General features: G+C 38.0%; 8 protein-coding genes across 9 annotated transcripts; 1 reads left to right on the forward strand and 7 right to left on the reverse strand.

Moving 5' to 3' along the window:
- Nucleotides 1–1665: 1665 nt before the first annotated feature.
- LOC145238644 (zinc finger C3HC-type protein 1-like) lies at nucleotides 1666–3853 on the reverse strand. 2 transcript variants are annotated; one of them, XM_080101875.1, is made up of 7 exons: nucleotides 3614–3853; nucleotides 3344–3491; nucleotides 2987–3216; nucleotides 2709–2854; nucleotides 2401–2572; nucleotides 2126–2221; nucleotides 1666–1983 (listed from the first exon to the last, which is right to left on the reverse strand). In XM_080101875.1, the coding sequence occupies exons 1-7, from the start codon at nucleotides 3851–3853 to the stop codon at nucleotides 1738–1740; spliced, it is 1278 nt and encodes a 425-aa protein (XP_079958001.1). In that variant the 3' UTR covers nucleotides 1666–1737. The 2 variants fall into 2 exon arrangements, with proteins under 2 accessions (XP_079958001.1, XP_079958002.1); XM_080101876.1 differs by lacking the exon at nucleotides 2126–2221.
- Nucleotides 3854–3898: 45 nt separating this feature from the next.
- On the reverse strand, nucleotides 3899–5085 carry LOC145238646 (ragulator complex protein LAMTOR3-like). The gene is made up of 3 exons (XM_080101879.1): nucleotides 4912–5085; nucleotides 4079–4230; nucleotides 3899–4016 (listed from the first exon to the last, which is right to left on the reverse strand). Exons 1-3 carry the CDS (start codon nucleotides 5011–5013, stop codon nucleotides 3899–3901), a joined length of 372 nt encoding a protein of 123 aa, XP_079958005.1. The 5' UTR covers nucleotides 5014–5085.
- Nucleotides 5075–6326, reverse strand: LOC145238645 (osteopetrosis-associated transmembrane protein 1-like). The gene has a single exon (XM_080101877.1). The coding sequence runs from the start codon at nucleotides 6284–6286 to the stop codon at nucleotides 5351–5353; it is 936 nt and encodes a 311-aa protein (XP_079958003.1). The 5' UTR covers nucleotides 6287–6326; the 3' UTR covers nucleotides 5075–5350.
- Nucleotides 6327–6402: 76 nt separating this feature from the next.
- LOC145238642 (b(0,+)-type amino acid transporter 1-like) lies at nucleotides 6403–8411 on the reverse strand. The gene is made up of 5 exons (XM_080101874.1): nucleotides 8076–8411; nucleotides 7612–8002; nucleotides 7356–7543; nucleotides 7077–7283; nucleotides 6403–7013 (listed from the first exon to the last, which is right to left on the reverse strand). The coding sequence occupies exons 1-5, from the start codon at nucleotides 8409–8411 to the stop codon at nucleotides 6777–6779; spliced, it is 1359 nt and encodes a 452-aa protein (XP_079958000.1). The 3' UTR covers nucleotides 6403–6776.
- Nucleotides 8412–9879: 1468 nt separating this feature from the next.
- On the reverse strand, nucleotides 9880–11615 carry LOC145237790 (solute carrier family 35 member G1-like). Its single transcript, XM_080100779.1, has 2 exons — nucleotides 11231–11615; nucleotides 9880–10683 (listed from the first exon to the last, which is right to left on the reverse strand). Exons 1-2 carry the CDS (start codon nucleotides 11613–11615, stop codon nucleotides 10112–10114), a joined length of 957 nt encoding a protein of 318 aa, XP_079956905.1. The 3' UTR covers nucleotides 9880–10111.
- A 4034-nt stretch (nucleotides 11616–15649) lies between these two features.
- Nucleotides 15650–17443, reverse strand: LOC145238540 (solute carrier family 35 member G1-like). The gene is made up of 2 exons (XM_080101743.1): nucleotides 16784–17443; nucleotides 15650–16639 (listed from the first exon to the last, which is right to left on the reverse strand). The coding sequence occupies exons 1-2, from the start codon at nucleotides 17166–17168 to the stop codon at nucleotides 16047–16049; spliced, it is 978 nt and encodes a 325-aa protein (XP_079957869.1). The 5' UTR covers nucleotides 17169–17443; the 3' UTR covers nucleotides 15650–16046.
- A 1792-nt stretch (nucleotides 17444–19235) lies between these two features.
- LOC145238475 (solute carrier family 35 member G1-like) lies at nucleotides 19236–21519 on the reverse strand. The gene is made up of 2 exons (XM_080101670.1): nucleotides 20852–21519; nucleotides 19236–20607 (listed from the first exon to the last, which is right to left on the reverse strand). Exons 1-2 carry the CDS (start codon nucleotides 21234–21236, stop codon nucleotides 20036–20038), a joined length of 957 nt encoding a protein of 318 aa, XP_079957796.1. The 5' UTR covers nucleotides 21237–21519; the 3' UTR covers nucleotides 19236–20035.
- A 178-nt stretch (nucleotides 21520–21697) lies between these two features.
- On the forward strand, nucleotides 21698–24391 carry LOC145237791 (solute carrier family 35 member G1-like). The gene is made up of 3 exons (XM_080100780.1): nucleotides 21698–21733; nucleotides 23107–23494; nucleotides 23638–24391. The coding sequence occupies exons 1-3, from the start codon at nucleotides 21698–21700 to the stop codon at nucleotides 24219–24221; spliced, it is 1008 nt and encodes a 335-aa protein (XP_079956906.1). The 3' UTR covers nucleotides 24222–24391.
- The last annotated feature ends 92 nt before the right edge of the window (nucleotides 24392–24483 follow it).

Genomic DNA, 24483 nt, shown 5'->3' on the forward strand with positions numbered 1-24483 from the left:
ACAAAAAACCCTTAATATTCATCATATCACGCGTGGAATTCAGTGGAGCTTTGGATTTTCTGGACCCTTATGTCCAGTCATGGTGCTGTGAAGCATGCAGGCTTTTTTTTTAGTGTGAAAGCACAACGAAGATGGGAGGTAAATGCCGGACCGGTTGAAAGCAAACATCTAAAATGGATTTTAGACACATTGTGAAACGTTTTTGAACTTTATGAAAGCTAAAGGTAACAGAAATTTTGTTTCGTGTGAAAGTATCGCTTGATACCCTGTACTTTGTCTGACGGCGGATCGAAGTCTTCATAAACACGGCCTCCATGATCAACTTGTGTTTTTTGTCGACTTTGGTCTGGATTAGATGCAGACGGCAAAGAGATGTCGATGTAACCCTTTTCACTTGTTCAGAACCGCCAAGGTACGTATACTTTATAAAGAAGTTAGACAGGTGCCAGAACAAGGAAAATTACCCACGTACGACAACAAGCAGTTCACACGAAAACGAGAAGGAACGGTGACGTATAGACGCCATCTTGGAACTGGCAGTAGTTTGTCGACGGACATTCAGGTATTAAATGATCGACTTAACTCAACTCAATGGTTTCATTAAATGCTTTTTGTTTTGGATCGTGGTATTTGTTAATCTGTTTTAGTGCAGTGATTTTCCGTTACGATTAATTTCACGTCGTGGACAACCAGCCCAATTAAAAGAATATCGAGGACCGTTTAATTTTTGAGCAAGCATACACAACAGGCATTTTTTTCAAATGTATTTCTTCAAAATGGAATTTTAAAAAGTGGCATAAACTACTGGCAGCTAGAAATTTAATCTGAAATCGTTTTCTTTTAAAGACTATTTCCTGGAATTGTGTGAAAACTTAAATGCTTATCCAGTTTATCGCAAAAGTCATCATATGGACCACCAGTTGAGAACTACTGAGTTATGGATTCAGCATGTGGTTTGGAAAATTCTTTCTCATGTTTGATATCGTTTGTATAAGTGATAAAACAAAACTTTGTTTTACAATTCGATTTTTTTGCAGAAAACAAAGCTGATGAGTTGTTTGGTTTAGACATCGTAGCAAAACTTGAATGATGGAGGATAAGAAATATGATGGAAATTCTAAAAATCGTTCATTCCAAATATCATATCATATTTCTCGACTACATTTTTTATTTGGGATTAGTTTCGTGTTTTACGTTCGCCTTTGTTCTGTAGCGGTCACGTGCTTTCAAACCATTATTTTGGCACATTGGTTTGGCTAAGCATTAAGTAATGGAAAATTTTAACTTTGCAACCATGACTTTTCGTTCCATAGAATTTATATGCTGTTTTTGTAACATATGGTATCGAGCGGTGCAACTTTACTGTTCCATGTGTTCTCATGATTCAGTAACTATTGGAAGCACATATTCGGTGTCGTTGCTACATGTTCCCGTCTTCCTCATATGTTCCAACAGCCTGACCATAAGACAGGCTGTTGCGTAAACCGGGTTTTCGAAATACGCGCGCACCCCGAGCCCCCGCAGTTCTTTTTCTACTTTTTTACAAATGTGTTTTCGAACATGATAACGTGTCTTTAAGAAGATTTTCGACTGCTTAAATTTTCCTAAACCATTTGCCACCCCTGTGTACCTCACACTGATTCAACAATATGTATTCACGAGAAATGATTTTTGGCGACGAATTTGTATTATGTACACGTGAAAAATCTCATCCTATTTAAGCATACGAAAAGAGGATTAGTTAGGTGATGACCATTCTTTCAGCATTCGACGAGCGGCGCTCAATGCAACTTTCGGTGGTGTTCGGATATGTGCTACTGGGGTAGATGATTCAGAAGTGATTTTTTCACCAACAATAGAATTATCGGCGTCTTCTAGTACTTGAGGCTTCTGATCGAGAATAATCTTCAGGAGGACGCTCCAACCAGGCTCTTGTGTAGCATCCACAGGATCATTGCTTGATTCCTCATCTTCTTCAGTGATCTGTAAAATAATGATGAATGATTTCCAAATTTGTTGTTAATGTTTTTTTTATTTTTACAAAAATGTTGTTAAGTTAAGGATTATTGATTTGCTACAGAAATGTTATCATTAAAGTTTTTTTCATGAGTAAACATAAACTTACATGTGGCAGCTCGGGGTCCAAAGGTTTAAGACAAATCACCCATGGTGACCAGACATGATGTTGATTTACTGGATGGAAGCTATCTTTCACAATGCTCTGTAACAATGGATAATTGCAAAGGGTAAGTTGACTTAGGAACACTATGCACGGACTTGAAAAGTAGTTTAATCATAAACATTACTGCCAAGGTAGTGGTGTATATAGAATACATCGTGTAGACGTTTCGACAATCTCTGTTGACTTACATTTTAAAAAAAAATCAAAAAGGTTTCTACCATTTTTGTTTCATTATCCTGCCGACTTCTTTTGGGTGGGATTACATCTTGTACCTCAGCTATTTCATTGGTGTTCTGACATCGGTCATCTATTGAGTGAAAGTTCCACAATCCGATTTTTCTGCCGGTGTCATTGCACTGAATGCTTAGGTTTGATGCAGAATAATCACAGCTGTTAAAAACAAAAACATGTTCAATGGCAACCAACTATTTCAACTTGGAGTTGGTTGAACTAGAAGGTAATCTCACCAACACAATAGCAAAGATCAGAAGAAAGAATTATTAAAAAGTTATTTATATTTTCATACATTGTTTGCCAGCCACAGAGGGCAAGCAGTGTTGATGACACCTTGATCATTTTTGCAACGTCAGCATTCTCTTCACTTTCCTCTGCTTCATTCATTAGCAGATTTGCTTTGTTAATAAGCTTTGTCATGACATGATCGGATATATTCTGCACAAAACAACAAATCTTAAATTTTTTTAGGGATAAATCCTACATGATCCACTATAACACCAAAAGCTGTATATTTACAGCAACCTAAATTGATGAGTAATATTTTTGTTTCTCTACCAAAGTACCAACCATGGATGCGATGACCTTGTTGTTAACATGTGGCAACCATTCGTTCAGTTTGAGGAGGTTGTTTGCACGCTCTACAAACTCATTTTCCAACTTCACTTGACACTCTTTGGTGAGATATTTCAAATGAAAGGGATATAGGTAAGAATGTGGACTACAGTTACTTGGCCATGAACAAATTTGCATGTGACCAGAGATGATCTGTTTCATGGCTTTCCTGCACTGCTGGTGGTCTGAAATAGATATGTGCATTCAATTTACCACTACAGAGATGCTTGTGTATGTGATGCTATGTTTTAATACTAGGTCGTAAAGAATGGACAGTTATGTAGTTTAAAAGCATATACAGTGGCAACTTACAGTTGTTTGAATTTGACCAAGGTAATCTCATTGACACAATAGCAGCGCATGAGCAGCATTTAATAAGGTCTTCTCCAATGCATTCCCATCCATACTGAGCCAACAATGGAGGGCTCAGACACAATGGCTTACCACACCAATATGAAAGCTGCAAGTTTAGCAATGTAAGGAAAATCATTTTTCCTTTAAGTTTAGAATTAGCAGTTTGTATTATAAAGGCTAAAATGTGAATTAAAAACATATAATTAATACAGTTTTAGCAAAGGATACAGTAAATGTGCTTAATCTGTGGTGATAGCCATCCTTTGATCTGTTGGAGACTACTGAAGATCCATTACAGCTGGTATTGTGTGAATCTCCATTTGTTTCTGGGTCTTCGGTCTCATTAGATAACTTACTTAATGTGCTGCTAACCAGATCAAGCAAAGTGTTTTTGACCTGTTCCACCACAGACATAGAAGGCCTCATTGCACTTGGTATAATTTGCTGAGTTGGCAGTTTCTCGGACATAATGAACTTTGCTACAGTATATTGATTCCGCAAAACAATGAAATTTTAGTCTTTGACTATTTGCTTTAAACCGTCAAGAGAATTCTTTAACTCTGCACCGAGGTTCAGAATTAGACCAGTGTTGACAGTTGAACAGGCAATAAAACTGACAGTCAATGGTTGCCTAGAAAAATCATTGCGTTATTTGTAAATAAATGTGAAAAAACAACTTCACCCAAAACTTACCGATTAAAATGCACTATGGTGTGGTTGTTGTAAAAACAAATAAAGAACTCGTTCTTTCCAAACCCAAGCTTCCCCGAAAGATCAGATGCAAGTGGGAAAGTGCTGAGAAATCCAGACCGCAAAGCAAATTCAGGTGCTTTCTCGTTTGCTACCTGAACAACAAAAAACATTCTAATATTTTGGTGTTAATACACTTTTTTATCATGTAAAGATGGACATAAATTCACTACTGTCAGCCCTGAAGCATCTATGCAGACAAGCGCAATCACGGTACACTCATATGTAAACCACAAGTCTACGCCTTGCCACATGAGAATGCTAGGTGACTGTACTGTCATTTATAACATGTTCACATTTTTTAATCATTGTGTTGTGAATAGTGATGGGACGATACCAGGTTTTGAAGCGAGTACGAGTACCACATGTATATACCTTTGATACAGAGTAAGATTACCGAGTACTTAAGTCTAGTGTTGTACTTAGTTGTATATCACTGGCTAATTTATCTGCCATGGTCGGGGTACAGGCGTACACTCACACATGCCGAAAAATGTAATCACCACGTGATAGTGAAAAAGATGTACGTAAACTGGCGGAACTTTTTTCCACTTTTGTGCTGTCCGAAGCAAATATTGGCATAAAGTTGCCCATGTTCTTATGGTGTAAATCGGCCTTCGGTACTGGCACTTTGGTATCGAAAACTGAGACAAAATATTTGGATACCGAGTATCGATACCACTGAAATCGTTCGATACTGGGTACTTGTCCCTTCACTAGTTGTGAATAACCAAAATTGTCTGTACCAATGAAGCAAACCTTTATGTTAATGTTACCTTTAAAATAGGCACACCATCACGATCAGACACAACAATAGCGTACAATCCTTTGATACTACTCAGCTGACGGTAGAGGTACTTCTTTAAATCTTCAGACATGATGGTATTGCACAAAAATCAAACAAATTATCCTTAATCATATTATGCTGAACAGACACCCTGTACCACAGTAAAGCACAGTGATAATGTAGCCAATGCACATAATAGAAAAACGTAGTATTTACTTTTATTTAAATTCACATTGCAATTTAACCAGCAGCAATTTGCTTTATTCTGATGAAAGTATAATAAACATTAAATAGTAATCACATTTCAAGTACAGAATATTTAAATCTGGGAAATGAATAGTCTTTTAACAGTTTAAACAGAACATTATTGAGTTTTGTTACAAATTTGTTTTGGCAAACTTAAAACGATCAATTATATTTGTTGAAAATTATTCGGCATTGTCCAGCCTTGTGTGTCTGATCACACCACAGTGACCCAGCAAAAAGTCCTGGTTAGCATGCATCCAAACGCCAACATACAGTAGTATTGGTAGAGAAAACACAAGTGCAGCTATTTCCCATATTTCACCTTGATCTTTTTGTGCAACAGAGCACTTAAATTTTTGTCCCCAATCTAGCCTTGTATAATTCATAGAATCAATGAGATCACTGCACAGTTTGTTTTCTTTTTCCACTGTTTCATAATAGTCATTTGCCTCGCAGTATAGCTTTACGCAAAAACTGCAAACCGTTTGGTTGGGATCTTGGGTAACTAAACCTGGTACGACCCCCTGGCCAAAGTCACTGAAACACGAAAGTGTGTTTTCAATCATTGCCAACAACTTTTTTGTGCTTTCTGCTGGCTTGTATATCTGTGTGTCATTACTTTCCGTGACATCGAAACATTGATCACATTTTGATTTGTCCCATATGTATAAGATGAAATTATAAGTTGCCAGTACAACCTGTACATTGTCAGCTCGTAAAATTTGCCTTTTGCAGTTACTTGATTCATTCTTTCCTTCATTGTTGAAGATGATCTTGTAAACATTGTTTACTGACATGTATTCTGACACACAGTTTTCGCAGTAATGCAGTGGCCGTGCATTAGCAACAGTGCAGTTAATAAACTTTGCTGTAGCATTGCTAAACTGTTCCAAATACCTCATACAGTCTGGTGAGACAGATCCAGTCATGATATCTTTGTCGCAATTTTTTTTAGACCAGCATTCACGCCGGTAGCTTTTCTCATTTCCACTGCTTCCTACAAGTGTACCTTCAACCCATTGTGAAGAGGAAGTATTGGTTTCTGTTGCACTTGCAAACGATTGTGATAATCTAAGCAGAGATAACAGGCAAAATAAACTGAAATTCAAGATATCCATCTACAGGTGTAAATCTAAACAAGAACTTGTGTTAAGTTATAATATTTCAGAGTTAACTTTAATGGACGACACATTCAGAACAAAGCAGTAAAACTGAAACAATAATATGAAAATGGTAGAATGCAAATGTCACAATATTTTAAAGCATTTCGGTCCTAAACAGTTCTTAAACAGATAAGTCACCCTAACAGAGTTACCAAAAACTATTGGCTTCTAGTATTAAATTGTTATACAAAACGACTGTTTTTAAAAGCGGAAAATGTACGGTTATATTTAGTTACACACAATTATCGCTTCTATTATATTTACCACAATGTAGTTTGACACTTTGACCAGACCCGTTTGGGCACAAAACATGCTAATCATGTGACACACATGGCCAGGAAAAGAACAGACTTGTTTATGGGTTAGTACAAAATATAATCTTGAGTAAGCGAAGCAATTGGTAATTTTTGTGACAAATCAACACGCAAATATATATATTTTTAATTTAATTACAATCTTCCCATGTCGTTGGTGCAACTTGAAGGAGTTTTTGAAGCACCAGAGTTATCTTGTCAAGTCCATTGCATTCACGCCACTTGTATGCAAAAAAGTAATACACAATGGGCGAGGCAAGCAAAAACGCGAGAGAATACAAAATTAGAACATCTGGTTTGTAAACGAGAGGCGCAACAAGGAGGTAGCAACAAATGACGACGGCTAAAACCGGAACAGGAATCGGAATCTATAAAATAAAGTAGCTGGTAGTTTACCATTTGTTTTTAGCCTACATGATCTCGTATCGAACCTTAAATGGTCGTTTCATCGTAGGACGAGTGATTCTCATGACCAAAATGCTAGCTATGGAAAGAGCTAGAAAGATCCACTTACTAAAGCTAAAAGCATTAATCAGTGAATTAAAGTCGTTTGGAAGCAGATAAATCAGCCCCGTCAACGTCGTAAAAATTAACGCCGGAGTTGGCGTGTGGTAATGAATGTCAGCCATTTCAAATATCTGTGAAAAGTATCAGAAGTAGCATGCTTAAATCAACCTTTTCTGCGCAACATTACATTAAATCAGCCCAACCTTGGGAAGCTGACCACGCCTGGCCGCCGCCAGTGGAATTCGACCTGCTGCAATGACCGTTCCATTCAGGGAACCAGCAATTGACAAACAAACAGATACCGGTATAATCCAAGCAACAGGACCAAGCACACGTGATGCCCACGTTACTGCGACTGCGTTGCTTTGTAAAATCTCCTCAGGGGTAAGAACTGAAACGTGCAAATAGGTTTAACGAGGCAAATGAAACCTTACGATCAACTGTACGTTCAATACCTACCTGCAAAATAAGAGATGTTTACCATTATATAAAACATTGTCACTAAAGGCACTGCGATTAAGATGGCTCTTGGTATGGTTTTATGCGAATCTTTTACTTCTTCTGCAAGAGTGTTTAACCCGTTCCATCCATCATAAGCCCACAGGCCTTGATAAAATGCCAGGCCAACTTCGGAAAAGCCTATACCGACCAAGTCTTCTTTACGAAAAGCGTTGCTGAAGTTATTTGTTCCTACTTGGTCACCCTGGCACAAACGGACGATTCCTCCAACTATTATTACAGCCATTCCCACAAACTTTGCCCAAGTGAGAATTTCTTGCAGTTTTGATGCAAATTTTAGACTTACGCAATTGACGATAGTAAGAAGTAAAAGTAGACTAGCCGCGATAGCCTGAAAATAGACAAGTGTCGTATGTCTTATTTGTACCAACCTATTGTAACTAACAAAAACAATTTACTAATACCTTGGAAAAATATCTCGATGGTTTACAAGTGCTGGGATAGAATGATTCAACAGCGTAATCTCCAAAAGTTAACGCCAACGCAGCTATAGCAGTTCCCATGGAAATTAGGCAAGTGCACCACACATAAGAGAAAGCTAGCCAGGGTCCACACCCTGCATGTATATAAGTGTAGGTCCCACCTGAAATGCTAAAGCAAGACCCAAGCTCACAGTAACAAAGGGCGCCCACCATAGCTATGACACCACAGCCGGCCCACACGACAAGGCTGAGACCTACACTGTTGTTGGATCCAGCTAAAACCCCAGTCGGGGAGACGAATATTCCAGAACCAACCATAATTCCTGCAATGACTGCTACACTTCCGGCAAGTCCAATCTCTCGGCGCAGTAGAAATTCTTTGTTCTGAGTTCGAGTACTTTTCCCGATTTGGCTGCGATTGGTCTTAATTGCTTGCATCCTGAATAGTTGCGGTATGTGCATGTGAAAAATGTTAAATCTGTAAGTACAAAATGTACTCAAAAAGAGCAGCAGACGATCAGCGTCAGTGTAATGCCTGTAAGTACAATTGTTAGTTTTCTTTGAAAGTCTTACTTTGTAGGCTGCTATTCAAAGCATGCAGTTCACAGTGTCAATTCTGAAAAAATCCCTGTTATAACAATCACTAGGTGTCATAGTATTTTTCTGGACTGCAAAAATAAAAAAGCACTTCTCTGAGCTAAAAAAAAACATTCCAAGTAGTTAGGTAAATTGCGTATTTTGAGTACATTCCATATTCTACAATAGATCGTTGAAATGTATGGCGTTTTCATGAAGCTTAGCCATTGCATTGTTAGTCGTGGTTTGTTTATAGTTTAGAGTAGTCTGTCTAACTAACCAATACTCTCTTCAGAACATGCCTGGTTCTTCGTAATAAGGCTAAAATGACGGTCAATAAGTGTGATGTTGTCTGCACACGAGACAATGCGAGTAAACGAAATATCCGTTGTTAGCCGAAGTGGTGTCACTTACTCGATGTGCATGTGTAATGCAAACACAGCGAAGTATCTGCGTTTGCAAACAATGTATACTACATCTGCAAACACACTTTACAAAAATCGAGCAAGCCTGGGCTTAACGCGACGAAACCCTCTACAGATGATTTTTATGGAATGCTCAATGCAAACGATCTGATTTGTCAACCAACAGAAAGGACAGTATTAAATCAATGTTTGCGTACAGGTATACTGTTGCGTAACACAACGTTGTCTGATTTTCCAATAAAGTCTTGCAGGTTTACTACCGATTTAAACACTACCAAATTTGGTCGAGTTTACACACAACCAGAAGCAATTTCCCGTCACATACACTCAGTCCAATTGCTCGCAATATTTCTCTTGGATTGCTGACGAAGCTAGAAGTAGTGCCTAGCATTGCATGTATGATCTGTAATCGCAACTGTCCTCATGTAATAGCGCCCTATATAAAACCTGCAGTTCGAGCTGATCACATTACATGAGTACGCTCCGTTTGAATTCTGGATTGAGTTCCTCAGAAGTGTGCAGAGGACATTGACCTAAAAACTGGACTAGCCTTTTGTGAAGTGAGATTGTATGCTTTAGCCTTGTGTTATGAGTGGCGTTTGTACGCAAAATTTTTGATACGTTGTAAATATGTAGGGATTGTTGACTAACATAATATGTATACCTGTGCTTTTCATTTCACTAAACTAGCATGCTGGTAGTGTGCAAATACATTGTACGAAAAGGAGGTGTACTTTTTTTCAAGCTAAAGATTTCACGTTAAGTGAACTCAGTCATGATTAGCAAATGTTAAAAAGTTTTAACTTCATAAAGGTAAAATTGTACTTTATGTTATATGACGTCGGTTTGTAGATAAGACAGCTTTTTCAGAGTACGAATTCAACCTGGAAGCTAAGGAAATAAGTTACAATACACAAACATCGTACAACACTGCAAAAGGGGTCAATTAGGGTTACGACAGGCAAAATTGACTACGAATATGAGGTTTTAAAAAAGTTTTTCATTTGCTCATTTGTTTTAATCTCTGTCAGCTTTTTCTTTCTGCGTATTACTTCCCCGAATCTTCTTTAACGTCAAAACGACGGACGAAAAAAATATGATCAGCGAACCGATTAAACTAGTAAGTGTTGGCGAGTAACCTAAAAACACTAATTGCAGAATCAAAGCAAAAATAATTTGCGTCGATTGTACGACTACGACATGTCCAGCCTTTTCCTTTTGTAAAGAAATGGTCATAAGCATTTGTCCCAATATACCCACAACGGCAATCAGCAATATGAGCAGCAGGTCGTCCATACATGGGATTTGCAGGGTTCCTTCGCTTGCGAATAAAGCAAGGCTGTAGACTACTCCAACCCATGAGTAATGCAACATTGTAATGATAAAATGGACTCCTGAACCCAGGTAGCGTATGACAATAATGGATGCCGTGTTACAAAGTACTGTAGCAAATGCTAGTAGGATTCCAGCCGTCATGTTTTCTGCTGATTCCGATGCCATATTTCGAAATAGGAACGAAGGACGAGCAACAAGAACCAAGCCGACAAATGTGAGGATTGAAAGCAAAGCTTCGATCACCGAGCAACTTTCTGTACAGTAAAATAATATGTCAGCTGTTGCTGCCAGGCATATTATCAAATTTATAGAGCTCCTCTGACATGTGTATTTTTATACAACGACGCCATTTCCAATCACGCGGTATCACAAGGCCGCCCGGGAGCCTAACTACAGGAAAAGATTATTTCTCTAGTTAAAAAACATCAAAACAGACGTGATGCTTTCATTGTGCTACAGACAAGTGTTCTTACATTAGAAGCCCAATCATTCGTTGCGTTGTGGCGAGCTTGCGTTTATTTCTTTTTTCCCCTTTGTTTACCGTGCACTTTTCACAGGCATTCAGTGTTATTTACCCTGAAGGCGACCTGCATATGACGTTTTTTTTACCCAAAATGCGACCTGAATTGGACGTCGAAACGTCAGAATGGAAATACTATTGTCAGAAGAGCTCTACGAATTAAAATACTTTGTTGTCAGATACCATAATGAGTAAAGTCTTATCTACTGCTAAATGTGCTAATTAACATGTTGATGTGCTTGGTATGCTGTTATAATTAAAGCACAATGTATTTTACAAACCTTTAAGGCAGATGCAGGCAACCAATCCGACCAAAGTTATGCAGGTGTTGGTAACAGATACCGCATCACCAAGTGGCGCAAACTTGATACTTGAGTAGAAAAACCAATTTCCTAAGACGCTGATGGCACCACGAATAATTATCAAAAGGTTCGTTTTCAGGTCATCCTGAAAGATATTTTCTCTTCTGTAGGTAAGCAGTGGTAAAGATACAATAAATTGCAGAATTGATCTCGCAAGTTGAACTTCATCGGCTCCAGCATCTTTCACATATTTGAATAACAATCCACAAAGCGCCCAGCTAAATGCTGCCAGTAATGCAAATGTAAATCCAACAACCTTGTTGCATTTTTCAGAACATTTTTCTTTTCGGTTTGAGTAGTTCATGTTTTAGGAACAATATGTAAAAAATCTCTAAAGAACAAATTTCCAGATTTGAAGATTTGAGGTACACAGATTTAAAAAGAGGTTTAGCTAAGGACAAAATTAAAGTTGCACAAACGTACGTTGTATTGAACATTTAAGATGAACATACGTGTATTACAGGGGCCAGCCCTGAATCGTTCGTGTAGACCACAACGATCACAGGTCACAGCACACTTGCTCATAAATAAAAGTACACCAGTCCTACTAAAGACGTTTACTGTATCAAGCTCATCCTCCAAACATCAGTTGGTAGAACAATGATGATTGTTTTAAACTGACGTTTCTACGAAACGAATGAGTAAAGTACTGTAGGATATAACCGGCAAATCAAGTATCTTTAGTTACCCAGATGTATAAAAGCAAAGTAGAAAAGGAAAATTAAGTTACACTTGAGGTGAGACGGGATTTTTACATATACCCGCCTTATTTTCTAAGCAACTTACTTCATGGTCAATCGTTTTGTTCCAAAATCGACATCGCACTTTTAGCTAAAAAACGTACCTTGCCACGAAATGCCACTAAAACAGAACTCAACCTGATGTCAGTATAAACTTCATGTCACCTAATCGCAATAGCTAACTTGGATGTTTGTTCTACTTTTGTGTCTGGCGGTGCATAAACCCTGAAGAGAACATCAAACATTGGTAAAGTCTGATTTTAATCCAGTTTAACTTGCCGTGTGTGAACTAATATAGAGCTTTAAACTTCTTAATCCCCAATTAAATAAGAAAAGCTGCATGATGCGAGCATAATAAAACAGTTTCGAAATACTTTGTACATCAGAATCACTTCACAATAGCATTTGCAAGTTTGCAACGACTGTAATAGTACTGCCTTGTTGACTTTACTCTTTGTTGACTGAGTGAAAAGTCATGTTGATTGTATTTTCCACACCAGGCAGCTTGTTAAGATATGGAATTATCGCTGACAAAGCAATTGGATCTGCGCTTGACTGGCGAAATTAAAAGCTGTTGTAAGACTGTGTAAGAAGGTGCAGCTTTTTTGTACGCAGCGGTTCATATTTATTCTTGTTGGTTACGCTGACACAACCAGTGTTTTTTTTGAGGTGTTTTGGGGGACTGAAACGGTCCCCCAAATTTCTCCAGCGGTTTCCCAAAATTTGGACTTGCAACTACAACTACAGTTTTTGGTATTTAAATGAAACACTTGCGGTCTCTTAAAACTACTTAGCGGTCACCCAAACCAAATCTTAAAAAAACCCTGGACACAACCATATGCGTGAACGGTTTTTCAACATAATACTTTCAATGAAAATGCCGCAACCAATACAGAAGAAGTACACAACATGCCCTGCTGTCTACATCAGGTTACAAAACGTCCATGAGATTTATAGAATGCTGTACACCAGAAAATTAGAGAGTTCACAATTTTTATTCCCACTTATACAATACACATGTATGACTCAAAACAATACAATACTTACATATGCAAACGATGTACCACAAACTGACAACGTACGAACCACAAACAAAATCCATTTTTCCTGGGTTATAACATGCAAATTTATTTAAGGACATATCTAAGGTGTCAAATAGAGTTTTTATTTGACTGGCTACGGTTGTTTTAATCTCTGTCAGTTTTTGCGTTCTGTGTATCACGTCCCCAAATCTTTTTCAATGTCAAAACGACGGACGAAAAAAAAATGATCAACGAACCGATTAAACTTGTAAGGGTTGGCAAATAACCTAAAAACACTAATTGCAGAATGAGAGCAAAAATAATTTGCGTCGATAGTACGACTACGACACGTCCAGCTTTTTCTCTTTGTATAGCAATGGTCATTAACACTTGTCCCAATACACCCACAACGGCAATCAGGAGTACCAGCAGCAAGTCGTCAATGCATGGAATTTGCAGGGTTCCTTTGCTAGCCGTTAAGGCAAGGCTGTAGACTACTCCAACCCATGAGTAATGCAACATTGTGATGCTGAAATGGATTTCTGAACCCAGGTAGCGAACAACAATGACGGACACCGTGGTACCAAGTGCTGAAGCAAATGACAGCAGTATTCCAATGATCAGATTTCCTGTTGATTCTGACGCCAGATTTTGGAAAAGGAACGAAGGACGAGCGACAAGTACAATGCCGACAAAAGTGAGGATTGAAAGCAGAGCTTCGACTACGGAGCACCGTTCTACAGTAAAATGGACACGTTGACATGTTGACAAGTATCGTAAGTAGTAGTAAAATCGTACACAGTGCCAAAACATGTGTGCAATGGATGACCTACATGACATATCATGCACTTTAAATCAAACAAAAAATACTTACCCTTGAGACAGATGCAGGCAAATAAACCGACCAGCGTTATGTAAGAGTTCATCACAGACACCGCATCACCAAGTGGAATAAATTTCATACTTGAGAAGAGCAACCAGTTTGCCACGACGCCGGTCAACCCTCGAAAAACTAACATAAAGTTAGTTTTAAAATCGTCCTGAAAGAGTTTTTCTTTTCTGTAGGTAAGCAGTGGTAAAAGGACAATAAATTGCAAAACTGATCTCGCAAGTTGAACTTGATCGGCTCCAGCATCTTTTAGGTATTTGAATAACAATCCATTAAGCGCCATGCTGAATGCTGCCAACAGAGAGAAAGTATATCCAATGACTTTGTTGCATTTTCAGGACATTTTTCTTTTCGATGTGGATAATCCATAATTGAAGCTGTGTACAAGAGTGTTCTTGTCGGTTAAAACTGATTTTACATCAACGTTTCTGGTCTGCTTGATATGTATTTTCTTTTAGCCTAAAAGACAACATTAGTTGTAAAAAACACACTATAACTTTATGATACTTTAAAGTTTAAATCTATTAGAACAATTAACACTCGCTCTGATATATGAACCCCTGGCTGGTTTTGTGGCAAACTCGAATCTAGACAACTTGTGAATCTATCGATGCGTATAGCAAAGCGGATATTAATTTATGACAAAAAATCGCACTGACCTACTCAAATTACAGTCTAGTTCGATACTTCAAAGTTTTAAGGTCGTTACAAAGGACAACTTGTTCGGTCGTAACGTAATTTTACCTGTGCATAATACCTTATTCGTCAGAACCATTTCATCATGTCAACTAATTACATTTGCCAGAAGAGCTCTACAAACTTGATATTATGCCTGGCAGCAATAGCTTATATTATATATATCAACTGAAGGTCTGCATCATAAATGGATATGTTCCCTTTTTGACTTTACTCTTTGTTGACATGTGCCGCATGTCATGCTTACCACATGTTCTACATTCAGTTGCTAGTCGAGTTACAAATTGCTGCTCTTGTTAGAATTGTGCACAGTAGGCAAATTTTGTTGAAAAGGAGGCAAATTTAAAGCAAGGCTATTATACATAAGATTGAACACTTTTGCGCATCTAGGACAATAGGACGCAGGGTGCCCTAAATAACAAGTCACAACAGAAAGGACATGCATAAAGAAAACGTTTGTTTTTTCCAGTGTGTGCCCGTTTCTTTCATGCGGCGCCAATGTTTTTGAATCCTTTATCTGCTAACAATAAACTTTGTGTCAAATATTAGTAGTATACACGCTTGCTTCAAAACAAAATTTTATTTATCTGAAAAGTGTAATATGCTTCGAAAATGTCTACATCAAATAAGATATTACAAAGGCAATGCAGGGATTTTTTCAAATACTTTATTTTATCTCTTTACTGCAGTGGTAGTATAATTTATACACCGATTTATTACTGGTCAGATACACTAAACTATTTTATGCTTTTAGTGTTGTTGATTTGCAAGTTGAACATTAACATTTACGGAAACCTTGCTACGCGGTAAAACTAAACAAAAATCGTTAGCTGCCAATCGTCGTAATGTCAGATGAGTCAATGTTTAAATTCTGGTACTAATAGAAGCTTCAAGTAAGGACGTTGTATTTAAACAATAGGTACTATTGAAGCGGCTCAACACTTGCCGGTACAACGTTCTAACTTGTACCTATGTGAGCCCAATTGCAGGAATGTAGTTTATTACGAGAAATATCAATGAAACTTTAAAATGTACTTGAGTTGCAACCACACACGACGAGAAAAATGAAGTTTTGTTTCTGTTAGCGACGAGCTTGGCTTTCTATTTCTTGAAATTTAAATGCCAAAAATGATTACTAAACGAAATTACATGCATAGATATGATAAACATATTGAATGTAGTAATGCACTTTAGATAATGTAAATGGTAAACCTGCATTTATATGAAGAAATTGCCATGCGTTATTAAATTGACTCAAAACTGCAAGAAAAATGACTAGTTGAGTTGTTTAAGTAACAATTATCTTGTTGTATTTTGCGTAGTTGGTTTTCATATCTGGGTTACCATTTAACCTGCTTAAAACCACAAATATGAGACGAATTACAGATTTATCCTTCTTTAACCGAAGAACTATCGTTGTCCTTAACGCTCTCTTTGCTTGTATTGTTACAAGTCTTTTTCAACGTTAGTGTAACGGAACTTCCTAATATCAAAAGCGAGCCGATCAAACTAGTCAAAGTTGGAAAATAATCTAAAAATATGAACTGCAACACTAAAGCAAATACGATTTCAGAAGATAGGACAACCGCCACCTGCCCAGCTTTCTCTTTCTGAATAGCTATTATCGAGAACAACTGTCCAAAAATACCAATAACTGCCACCAGCGATACAAGTAGCAGGTCGTCCATACAAGGAATTTTCAAAGTTCCCTTGCTTGTGGCTGAGGCAAGGCTGTACACTGCTCCTACCCATGAGTAGTGCAGCATGGCAATGCTGTAATGAATTCTTGTTCCTAAGAAACGAGCAATGATGATCGCCAACACGAAGCAAAGTGCTGCACTTAATGCAAGCAGAATTCCAAACATCGTGTTACTTGCTGATTCCGATGTGAGATTTCCAAATAAAAAGGATGGACGAGCAACAAGCACCAAGCCGACGAATGTGAGGATTGAAAGCAACGCCTTTATCACCGAACAACTTTCTGTACAGTAAAAGAGATTTAATAACATGATAAAATGCTCAATGTGTAGTAAAGTTGGAAGGTAAAAACATGCCCCTTAATTAAGTGCGAATTCTCTGTAGCAATATCGTAAACCAGAAATCAATCACAAGTTATATCACTTACCCTTAAGACAGATGCAGGCAAACAAACCGACCAGAGTTATGTAGGAGCTCATTACAGACACCGCATCACCGAGTGGTATAAATTTTATACTTGAGTAGTAAAACCAATTTCCTATAATGGCTGCAGCAGCTCGCACCAAAACAAGGAAATTTGTTTTCAAATCGTCCTGAAAAATCTTCTCCTTTCTGTAGGTAAGCAGTGGCAAGATGACAATAAATTGCAGAATTGATCTTGCAAGTTGACCTTCATCGGCTCCAGCATCTTTTACATACTTGAATACCAATCCACCAAGCGCCCAACTAAATGCTGCCAGTAATGCAAATGTAAATCCTATAATTTTATTGCATTTTCCTGAACCATCAGTTTCCTGACTTGGAGTGCCCATAACTTGAAAAATTGTACATTACTGTGGATGACACAGTTTTAAAGATTAAATGAAACCGAATTATCATACATCTACTCTAGGCTGTACAAAATTGCTTTTTACGTGAAATCTATTAGTACAGTACTCGACAGCCTTATACAACCACATTACCCCTTGCAATGATCGACCTAAATCCAAACAGCTTGATGCGTGTTTGACGATGTGTTTTTAGTGACCAAGTTCAAATATTTGTCAAGTTCTGCATTCAACTTGTTTTTATTGGGTTTCTAACGCTGTGAATACAGGTTACGCATTTACAGTTTTCCAATAACTCCAAATTGTTAAAGGCGACACCTGTTTAAATGTTCACAGTCACAAAAGTCACATAAAAATACATACTGACCTTGCACATAACAGTCCAGTACAATACTTGTTTGAGGTCAAAAAGTTGCGAACAATCGTTCATTTTTAATGAAAACCTTATTAATCAGAAGCATTTTAAAATACCAACTGCAGGTCTGCATCCAGAACCAGCATTTACTGTCTTGTTGACTTATCCCTTTGTCCCTATAGGCCACAGGTTGTGCTCACTACATTTTGGCTGTTTGTACTGTTGGCATTGGCGCGGTTGTTCGATTTGTGCACGACAGGCAAAGATAAAAACCAGTTACAAGGCTATACAAGCATGTGATCGCAGGTTAACACAATAACAAGTATAAAAAGAAACGATTGGCTAAAGAAAACTTTTTGTTTTACTCTTCTTGTAGTGTGTTCCAGTTTCTTTTTGCCGATTCCATGGTCATCCATATACCAATGCATTGGATTGGTCACAACGTTTTGCCTAGTGGCGTTTTCTTTGTCTCTCTACTGCAGTTGCAGTTAAACTTTTTTGGCTGAGCCACCTAAACCATATTGAGCTTGGCAATTTCGGAAACGTTGTTACGCGGAAACAGAAACTAAACAAAAAATGTTAGCTGCGCATCTGAGTTAATACAAACAAGTGCACGATGTGGCATGTTACAATGCCAAACGACAATTTTTGATCGGTATACGTTTAAAGGGTGAACATTAGCCGATGTTCTAGTATATTTTACATGTTTTAGCCGATGGCTTGCATATTTGAACAACAATCCACCAAAAGCATTTTGCATATTGCTTCTTGTAATAAAGTAAAACCGAACTATGCATTATCAGCCCGTTTTACCATAGCTGTTCTGTTGGTCATTAGTTTAAAATTGTTGAAGACAGCCCAGTCGAACTTTATCCAAGGGCTATCTCCGAATCATGCATAATATACCAGAAATATATTGCGGTTATCACAGAAGTTCTGGTCTAACGAGTACGTACGGTTTTCTGACGTAATTCAAATATATAACTACGAATTTCGGCGATGTTTCAATGAATATTCACAATTGAAATGAACCGCTGTTTTCTTCTTTGATTTTTGCAAGGTTTATGTAAAAAAATTCTTGGATGCTTTTAGCGAAGTATTTTTTAGAATCATATATTTGTTTGTTTTTAAATAAGACCATTTGTCGCATTATACGAAAGTTGGTTGATTTTTTTTAAATCAGACCACTTGTCGCATTATAAGAAAATTGGTTGAATTTTTTTAAATAAGACCATTTGTCGCACTATAAGAAAGTTGGTTGATTTTTTTTAAATCAGACCACTTGTCGCATTTGTACGTGTTGAATGTTCATTATGACATAATTTTCTCCTATCAGAGTTGCAAACGGCCAGAAATTGGATCCCTAACCCGGCCAGAACCCGAAATACAAGCTCGAAACTCGGCCTTAATCCGAATCGTTTTTGAGAAGCCCGTTTAGGCCCGAAATTTTGATTTACCGGCCTATACAAGGATGCCTCAGGAAAGACCAATACAACAAACACAATAGACAATTGGTCTAAGAACAAGGCGTTTATAGGGCTGTATTTGTTTAAAAAAAATGACACCGAATGTGAAGTCAGGCTCAAATCAAGCTCTTCTTTTTGAAAAAACATTGGGCCAAACCCGAAAATGTCAGGCCGACTTAAAACTCTGTTTTGTCACGTGAAGCCTGTTGTACTAAACATTACGTGCGCACGTTTCGAATTTGCAATCCAAGGTTGCCCCCTAGTTTGCAGATCTTTACTTAAGGCTAAGTTAAAATAAAATTAAAAAATCTTTGCGAAAGATAAAAAGCACAAAAAGCAGTTACGTTTGCAGATAAATGTGAAACCGGAACGATAAAACGCTCAAAAACGAGTTTTCTTGTCTCCAAAAACCTGCACATACAACACAACAAGCTCAACTTTACGTCAGGTGTATAGGGAAGACAGTAATGTTAGCACACAGGCACAATTGCTAACTTCGTTTTTAAGTAAGGACTGTATTAGGTACGTCTAACACACGTGTTCGAACGGACCTACATAGCTTTAAAATGTTGGTACCAGTATTGGCTTTAGTTTTTTTTTATCACATCGCAAAACTGGACAAAACTGTTAGTCGCGATGGCAGTCTTTGCAGGTCGCTTGTTTAGTCAGTACACAAACCACAGTGTCACATCGGCCAATGTTTACCTTGTGACACGAATACCACGTTAAGTGAGGTCATAGGACAATTACTTGCAGAACCTGCCACTGCGGACACAAGGTTTTTAAACCGCGCCAGTTGTGTTAAAACATATGTACGAATAGCCGTCCTATGATGTAAACCCTTATCCTAAATATTGTGTATCTAAACGTGGTCTAAAAAGTCATTTGGTCTAAAAGAAGTCCATGTAATAGGAACTTTAAAATCTCAGTTAAGGCAAACGTAATGAAATAAGTGCAACTACACTTTGTAAGTATCGACTTTGTCAAAACAAAACAGCAGGTTTTAAATGGAATTGCTTTGTGCTTTGAATTTATTTTGTGTCTACGTTTTGTTCCTGCTTTCCACTGTACTGAATTCTCATCAACGTCAACGCGACAGATGAGAAAAATATGATCAGCGAACCGATCAAACTAGTAAGCCTTGGCGAGTAACCTAAAAACACTAATTGCAGAATAAGAGCAAAAATGATTTGCGTCGATTGAACAACCGCAACTGGGCCAGCGTTTTCCTTCTGCAGTGCCACAGTCGCAAACAAAAGTCCTATGATACCGATGACTGCAGCTAGAGATACCAGCAACAAGTCGTCCATGCATGGGATTCGCAGGGTTCCTTTGCTTCCTGCAGAGGCAAGGCTGTAAATGACTCCAACCCATGAGTAATGAAGCATTGTAATGCTGTAATGGATTCCCGACCCCAGGTAGCGAACAATAACAAATGATGCCGTGGTACAAAGTGCTGAGGCAAATGCCAACAGAATTCCAATCATCAGATCACCTGCTGATTCCGACGCCAGATTTCCGAATAGGAAAGATGGACGAGCAACAAGCACCAAACCCACAAAAGTGAGGATTGAAAGCAGAGCTTCGATCACGGTGCACCGTTCTGCACAGTAAAACATGTACATCAGTGTAGTGTTAAGTAGCTGGCTCGTGCGATTGAAAAATGGTAACATGATCAAAACTACTTAAGCGCAATACCTAGGTTGTGTGACATTATACTCGGACTATTTTACATTACTATCCATGGACTCGATATAAACGTACAGAAAGGAAAACTGTTGAATAAAAAAAAATATTGGCCGCAAAATGATTGCAAATTAAAAACCTAAATCGGCTATTTCACTTACCCTTGAGACAGATGCAGGCAAACAAACCGACCAGAGTAATGTAGGAGCTCGTCACAGATATCGCATCACTGAGTGGAATAAACTTTATACTTGAGAAATAAAACCAGTTTCCGCCAACCCCAGTCAAACCACGCAAAATGAGAAGAAGGTTGGTTTTTAAATCATCCTGAAAGATTTTTTCCTTTCTGTAGGTAAGTATTGGCAATGTTGCAATAAATTGGAGAAGGGATCTCGCAAATTGAAAATCGTCGGCTCCAGCATCTTTTACATATTTGGCTAACAATCCACCAAGCGCCCAGCCAATTGCTGCCAGCAATGCAAATGTAAATCCCACAATTCTACTGCATTTTCCAGGACCATCTTTTTCCTGACTTGAAGAGCTCATAACTTAAAGAAGTATCATAACTGTGGACGACATAAAGTTTTTGTTTTTTTCATCGAACTTTATATCAATCTGCCCTGCGGTCTAGATTGGTAGCCAAATAACACCGATTTTGCAATGCATTTTACAACTAAATTCTTGTTTGACAAAACTAGCTACTAGGACAACACTCCATCAGATGTCCGAATTCACTTTACGTTCGTTACAGCGTGTTACATATAAGCACCTGCGTATGTGGTGATGCGTATCCTGTCCGTAAAGCAAATATTAGCCTAGTTTTTTATACACCCCGGTATTATTGCTTTTGCATGATGTAACGTTAGCGAGACAGTCTGGCATAGGAAATACTAGAAGCAATTAAACCCCACTTAAGTGCTCATCATAACAGGCATTACATACAAAATCACGAAAATGCAAACCTTTGTATTCAGGTATTTTGCTAATATCTCCTTTTTTAAGTAGAAATGGAAACAACAAGGACACATTGCAAAAATGATCTGGTAAACTGCATTTTGTCGACTCATGTGCCGTTCGCGTATTTAAACACAAGTCCGGAAACTGCGTTGCCAAATGCAGTCAGCAGGTCTCACAAAAATCCTATGACTGTGTCAAATCTGTTCCTTTCCTTATGATGATTTTTGTTGGATGCCACATACTTGAAACAAAACGGAAGGCTAAGCTGTTTACCGCAAATAAAATATTCTTACAAAAAGTGTAGTAGCTCTAAACCAGGGGTCGGCAACCTACGGCCCACGAGCCGAATCCGGCCCGGAAGCAAAATTACCCGGCCAGCAGCCCTTTTGGAAAAGTAGCTACATACAACATAATTCACTCAATGATTGAAAATACGTGTAAGTCTATAGGACATGTTTTTGCAAAGATTCAGGTCTGGGACAGGTTTTGCAATGATTGCATTAATAAGGTAGTTAACACTCTCAACGTCTGCAGGAGTAAAAAACGCTCAAGTTTATGGCAATGAACTGAGTTTTTGTCAATTTTTGCAATGATGGCAAAACGTAGCTAAACCACAAAACAACTGCGCAAAATTCGAGAGATACATCATGGTAAAGAGTAAAGGAAACGAAATCCGACGTAATAAATTAGTACGGACCGGAGTTTTGTGGGAGCTCATTACATACACCGCATCACCGAGTGGTATAAATTTTATACATGAGTAGTAAAACCAGTTTCCCAGAACGCTGGTAAACTACGCTACGAAGAATTATGAAAATATTTGTTTTCAAATCGTCCTGAAAAATCTTCTCCTTTCTGTAGGTAAGCAGTGGCAAAGTGGCAATAAATTGCAGAATTGATCTCGCAAGTTGAACTTCATCGGTCCAGCATCTTGCACATATTTGTATACCAATCCACCAAGCGCCCAACTAAATGCTGCCAGTAATGCAAATGTAAATCCTGTAACCAAGAGCAAATATTTGCACAGTTCGGCATTCAACCCGATGTTGTTCGGTTTAACGCCATATGAATTACGGGGAAGGCCTACGCTGTTTTCATAGCATTTTTATTGATAACACGACTGGGTTTTACAACGTGAACATTGTCAGAAGGCTGATGATGTTGATAAATAAAACTTTGCGGACCCTTGTTCTTATGTACAGAAAAAAAGTCAAATATTTGCTCTTGCTGGTCACTGAAATCGCACCGTCAAACACGCATCAAGTGGTTTGGATGTAGGTGAGTAATTGCAAGGGGTAATGTGGTTGAATTACGCTGTTCGAGTACTGTACCAAAATATTTCAAATTAAAAGCAATTTTGTAAAGCCGAGTAGACGGAAGAACGTGCAGATAGCGTTTAATTCGGTTTCACATGACCAAAACAACTCATCCATAGTAATGTTATTCTTATATATTTCAGGTTATGGGCACTCCAAGTCAGAACAAAGATGGTTCAGGAAAATGCAATAAAATTATAGGATTTACATTTGCATTACTGGCAGCATTTAGTTGGGCGCTTGGTGGATTGGTATTCAAATATGTGAAAGATGCTGGAGCCGATGAACTTCAATTTGCGAGATCAATTATGCAGTTTGTTGTCACTTTGCCACTGCTTACCTACAGAAAGGAGAAGATTTTTCAGGACGATTTGAAAACAAATATTTTCATAATTCTTCGTAGCGTAACCAGCGTTCTGGGAAACTGGTTTTACTTCTCAAGTATAAAATTTATACCACTGGGTGATGCGGTGTCTGTATTGAGCTCTTATATAACTCTGGTCGGTTTATTTGCCTGCATCTGTCTCAAGGGTAAGTAAAAAAAACTAGTGTTGTGGTATACAATATTTTAAAAACATTATCCATAAAAATCCATACTTAAATTATTTGACTATACCTTGTATTCCAACCCCACAGTATTTTTACAATATTAATGAACCTTTTTTACTGTGTAGAAAGCTGCTCGTTAATCAAGGCGTTTCTTTCAATCCTGACTTTCGTCGGCTTGGTACTTGTTGCTCGTCCTTCTTTTTTATTTGGAAATCTCACATCGGAATCACCAAGCAACATGATGGCTGGAATTCTGCTTGCATTGTGTGCTGCACTTTGCTTCACGTTGGCGATCATTATTGTTCGTTACCTTGGATCAAGAATTCATTACAGCATTTCTATGCTGCACTACTCATGGCTGGGAATAGTGTACAGTCTTGCTTCAGCCACAAGCAAAGGAACTTTGCAAATTCCTTGCATGGACGACCTGCTACTGATCTCGTTAGGTGCTGTTATTGGCATTTTCGGACAGTTATTCGCGATAGTAGCTGTTCAGAAGGAAAAAGCTGGGCAGGTCGCGGTAGTTCTGTCATCAGAGATCGTATTTGCTTTGCTGCTGCAGTTGATATTTTTAGGATATTTTCCAACTTTGACTAGTTTTATCGGCTCTTTACTGATATTGGGAAGTTCTGTCATAATAACGTTAAAAAAGGCTCGCAGCAATGCAGGGAAAGAAGAAAACACATGTAAAGATAAAAATGACAGTTAGTCCATTAGGAAGAGATAACTACAAACTTGTAATTGGTCCTACATGTGTGCTCCTGGAAGTTTATCTAGCTATTTAGGTCAACATGTAATTAATGATCTTTAAATGCAGTTCGTGGTCAAGTTTTTTTCAAACTTTATGCAGGCTGGTTAATACAATTTCATTTTGATGTATTTTTCATATAGTTTCAAAGGAAATATATTTGATGTTTTTTAACAAATTTAAACTAATTCCAGGTTTTTAACTCGTTTCGTTCACAAAGATT

Source organism: Phallusia mammillata, chromosome 7 (assembly GCF_965637545.1).
Source record: "Phallusia mammillata chromosome 7, kaPhaMamm4.hap1.1, whole genome shotgun sequence".
Classification (NCBI taxonomy): Eukaryota; Metazoa; Chordata; class Ascidiacea; order Phlebobranchia; family Ascidiidae; genus Phallusia; species Phallusia mammillata.

Coding starts and splice junctions, on each gene's coding strand:
- LOC145238644 (XM_080101875.1), bottom strand. CDS start 3,853: ATGTCCGAGAAACTGCCAACTCAGCAAATTATACCAAGTGCAATGAGG. Junction 2,222..2,400: donor AGGATAATGAAACAAAAATG/GTAGAAACCTTT, acceptor CCATTGTTACAG/AGCATTGTGAAAGATAGCTT. Junction 1,984..2,125: donor TGGACCCCGAGCTGCCACAT/GTAAGTTTATGT, acceptor ATTATTTTACAG/ATCACTGAAGAAGATGAGGA.
- LOC145238646 (XM_080101879.1), bottom strand. CDS start 5,013: ATGTCTGAAGATTTAAAGAAGTACCTCTACCGTCAGCTGAGTAGTATC. Junction 4,231..4,911: donor ATGGTGTGCCTATTTTAAAG/GTAACATTAACA, acceptor TTTGTTGTTCAG/GTAGCAAACGAGAAAGCACC. Junction 4,017..4,078: donor ACCATAGTGCATTTTAATCG/GTAAGTTTTGGG, acceptor TGATTTTTCTAG/GCAACCATTGACTGTCAGTT.
- LOC145238645 (XM_080101877.1), bottom strand. CDS start 6,286: ATGGATATCTTGAATTTCAGTTTATTTTGCCTGTTATCTCTGCTTAGA.
- LOC145238642 (XM_080101874.1), bottom strand. CDS start 8,411: ATGGTTGGTTCTGGAATATTCGTCTCCCCGACTGGGGTTTTAGCTGGA. Junction 7,284..7,355: donor GGCGTGGTCAGCTTCCCAAG/GTTGGGCTGATT, acceptor TACTTTTCACAG/ATATTTGAAATGGCTGACAT. Junction 7,014..7,076: donor CGATGAAACGACCATTTAAG/GTTCGATACGAG, acceptor TTTATTTTATAG/ATTCCGATTCCTGTTCCGGT.
- LOC145237790 (XM_080100779.1), bottom strand. CDS start 11,615: ATGAACTACTCAAACCGAAAAGAAAAATGTTCTGAAAAATGCAACAAG. Junction 10,684..11,230: donor TGCCTGCATCTGCCTTAAAG/GTTTGTAAAATA, acceptor TTTACTGTACAG/AAAGTTGCTCGGTGATCGAA.
- LOC145238540 (XM_080101743.1), bottom strand. CDS start 17,168: ATGGGCACTCCAAGTCAGGAAACTGATGGTTCAGGAAAATGCAATAAA. Junction 16,640..16,783: donor TGCCTGCATCTGTCTTAAGG/GTAAGTGATATA, acceptor TTTACTGTACAG/AAAGTTGTTCGGTGATAAAG.
- LOC145238475 (XM_080101670.1), bottom strand. CDS start 21,236: ATGAGCTCTTCAAGTCAGGAAAAAGATGGTCCTGGAAAATGCAGTAGA. Junction 20,608..20,851: donor TGCCTGCATCTGTCTCAAGG/GTAAGTGAAATA, acceptor TTTACTGTGCAG/AACGGTGCACCGTGATCGAA.
- LOC145237791 (XM_080100780.1), top strand. CDS start 21,698: ATGGAAACAACAAGGACACATTGCAAAAATGATCTG. Junction 21,734..23,106: donor CACATTGCAAAAATGATCTG/GTAAACTGCATT, acceptor TATATATTTCAG/GTTATGGGCACTCCAAGTCA. Junction 23,495..23,637: donor TGCCTGCATCTGTCTCAAGG/GTAAGTAAAAAA, acceptor TTTACTGTGTAG/AAAGCTGCTCGTTAATCAAG.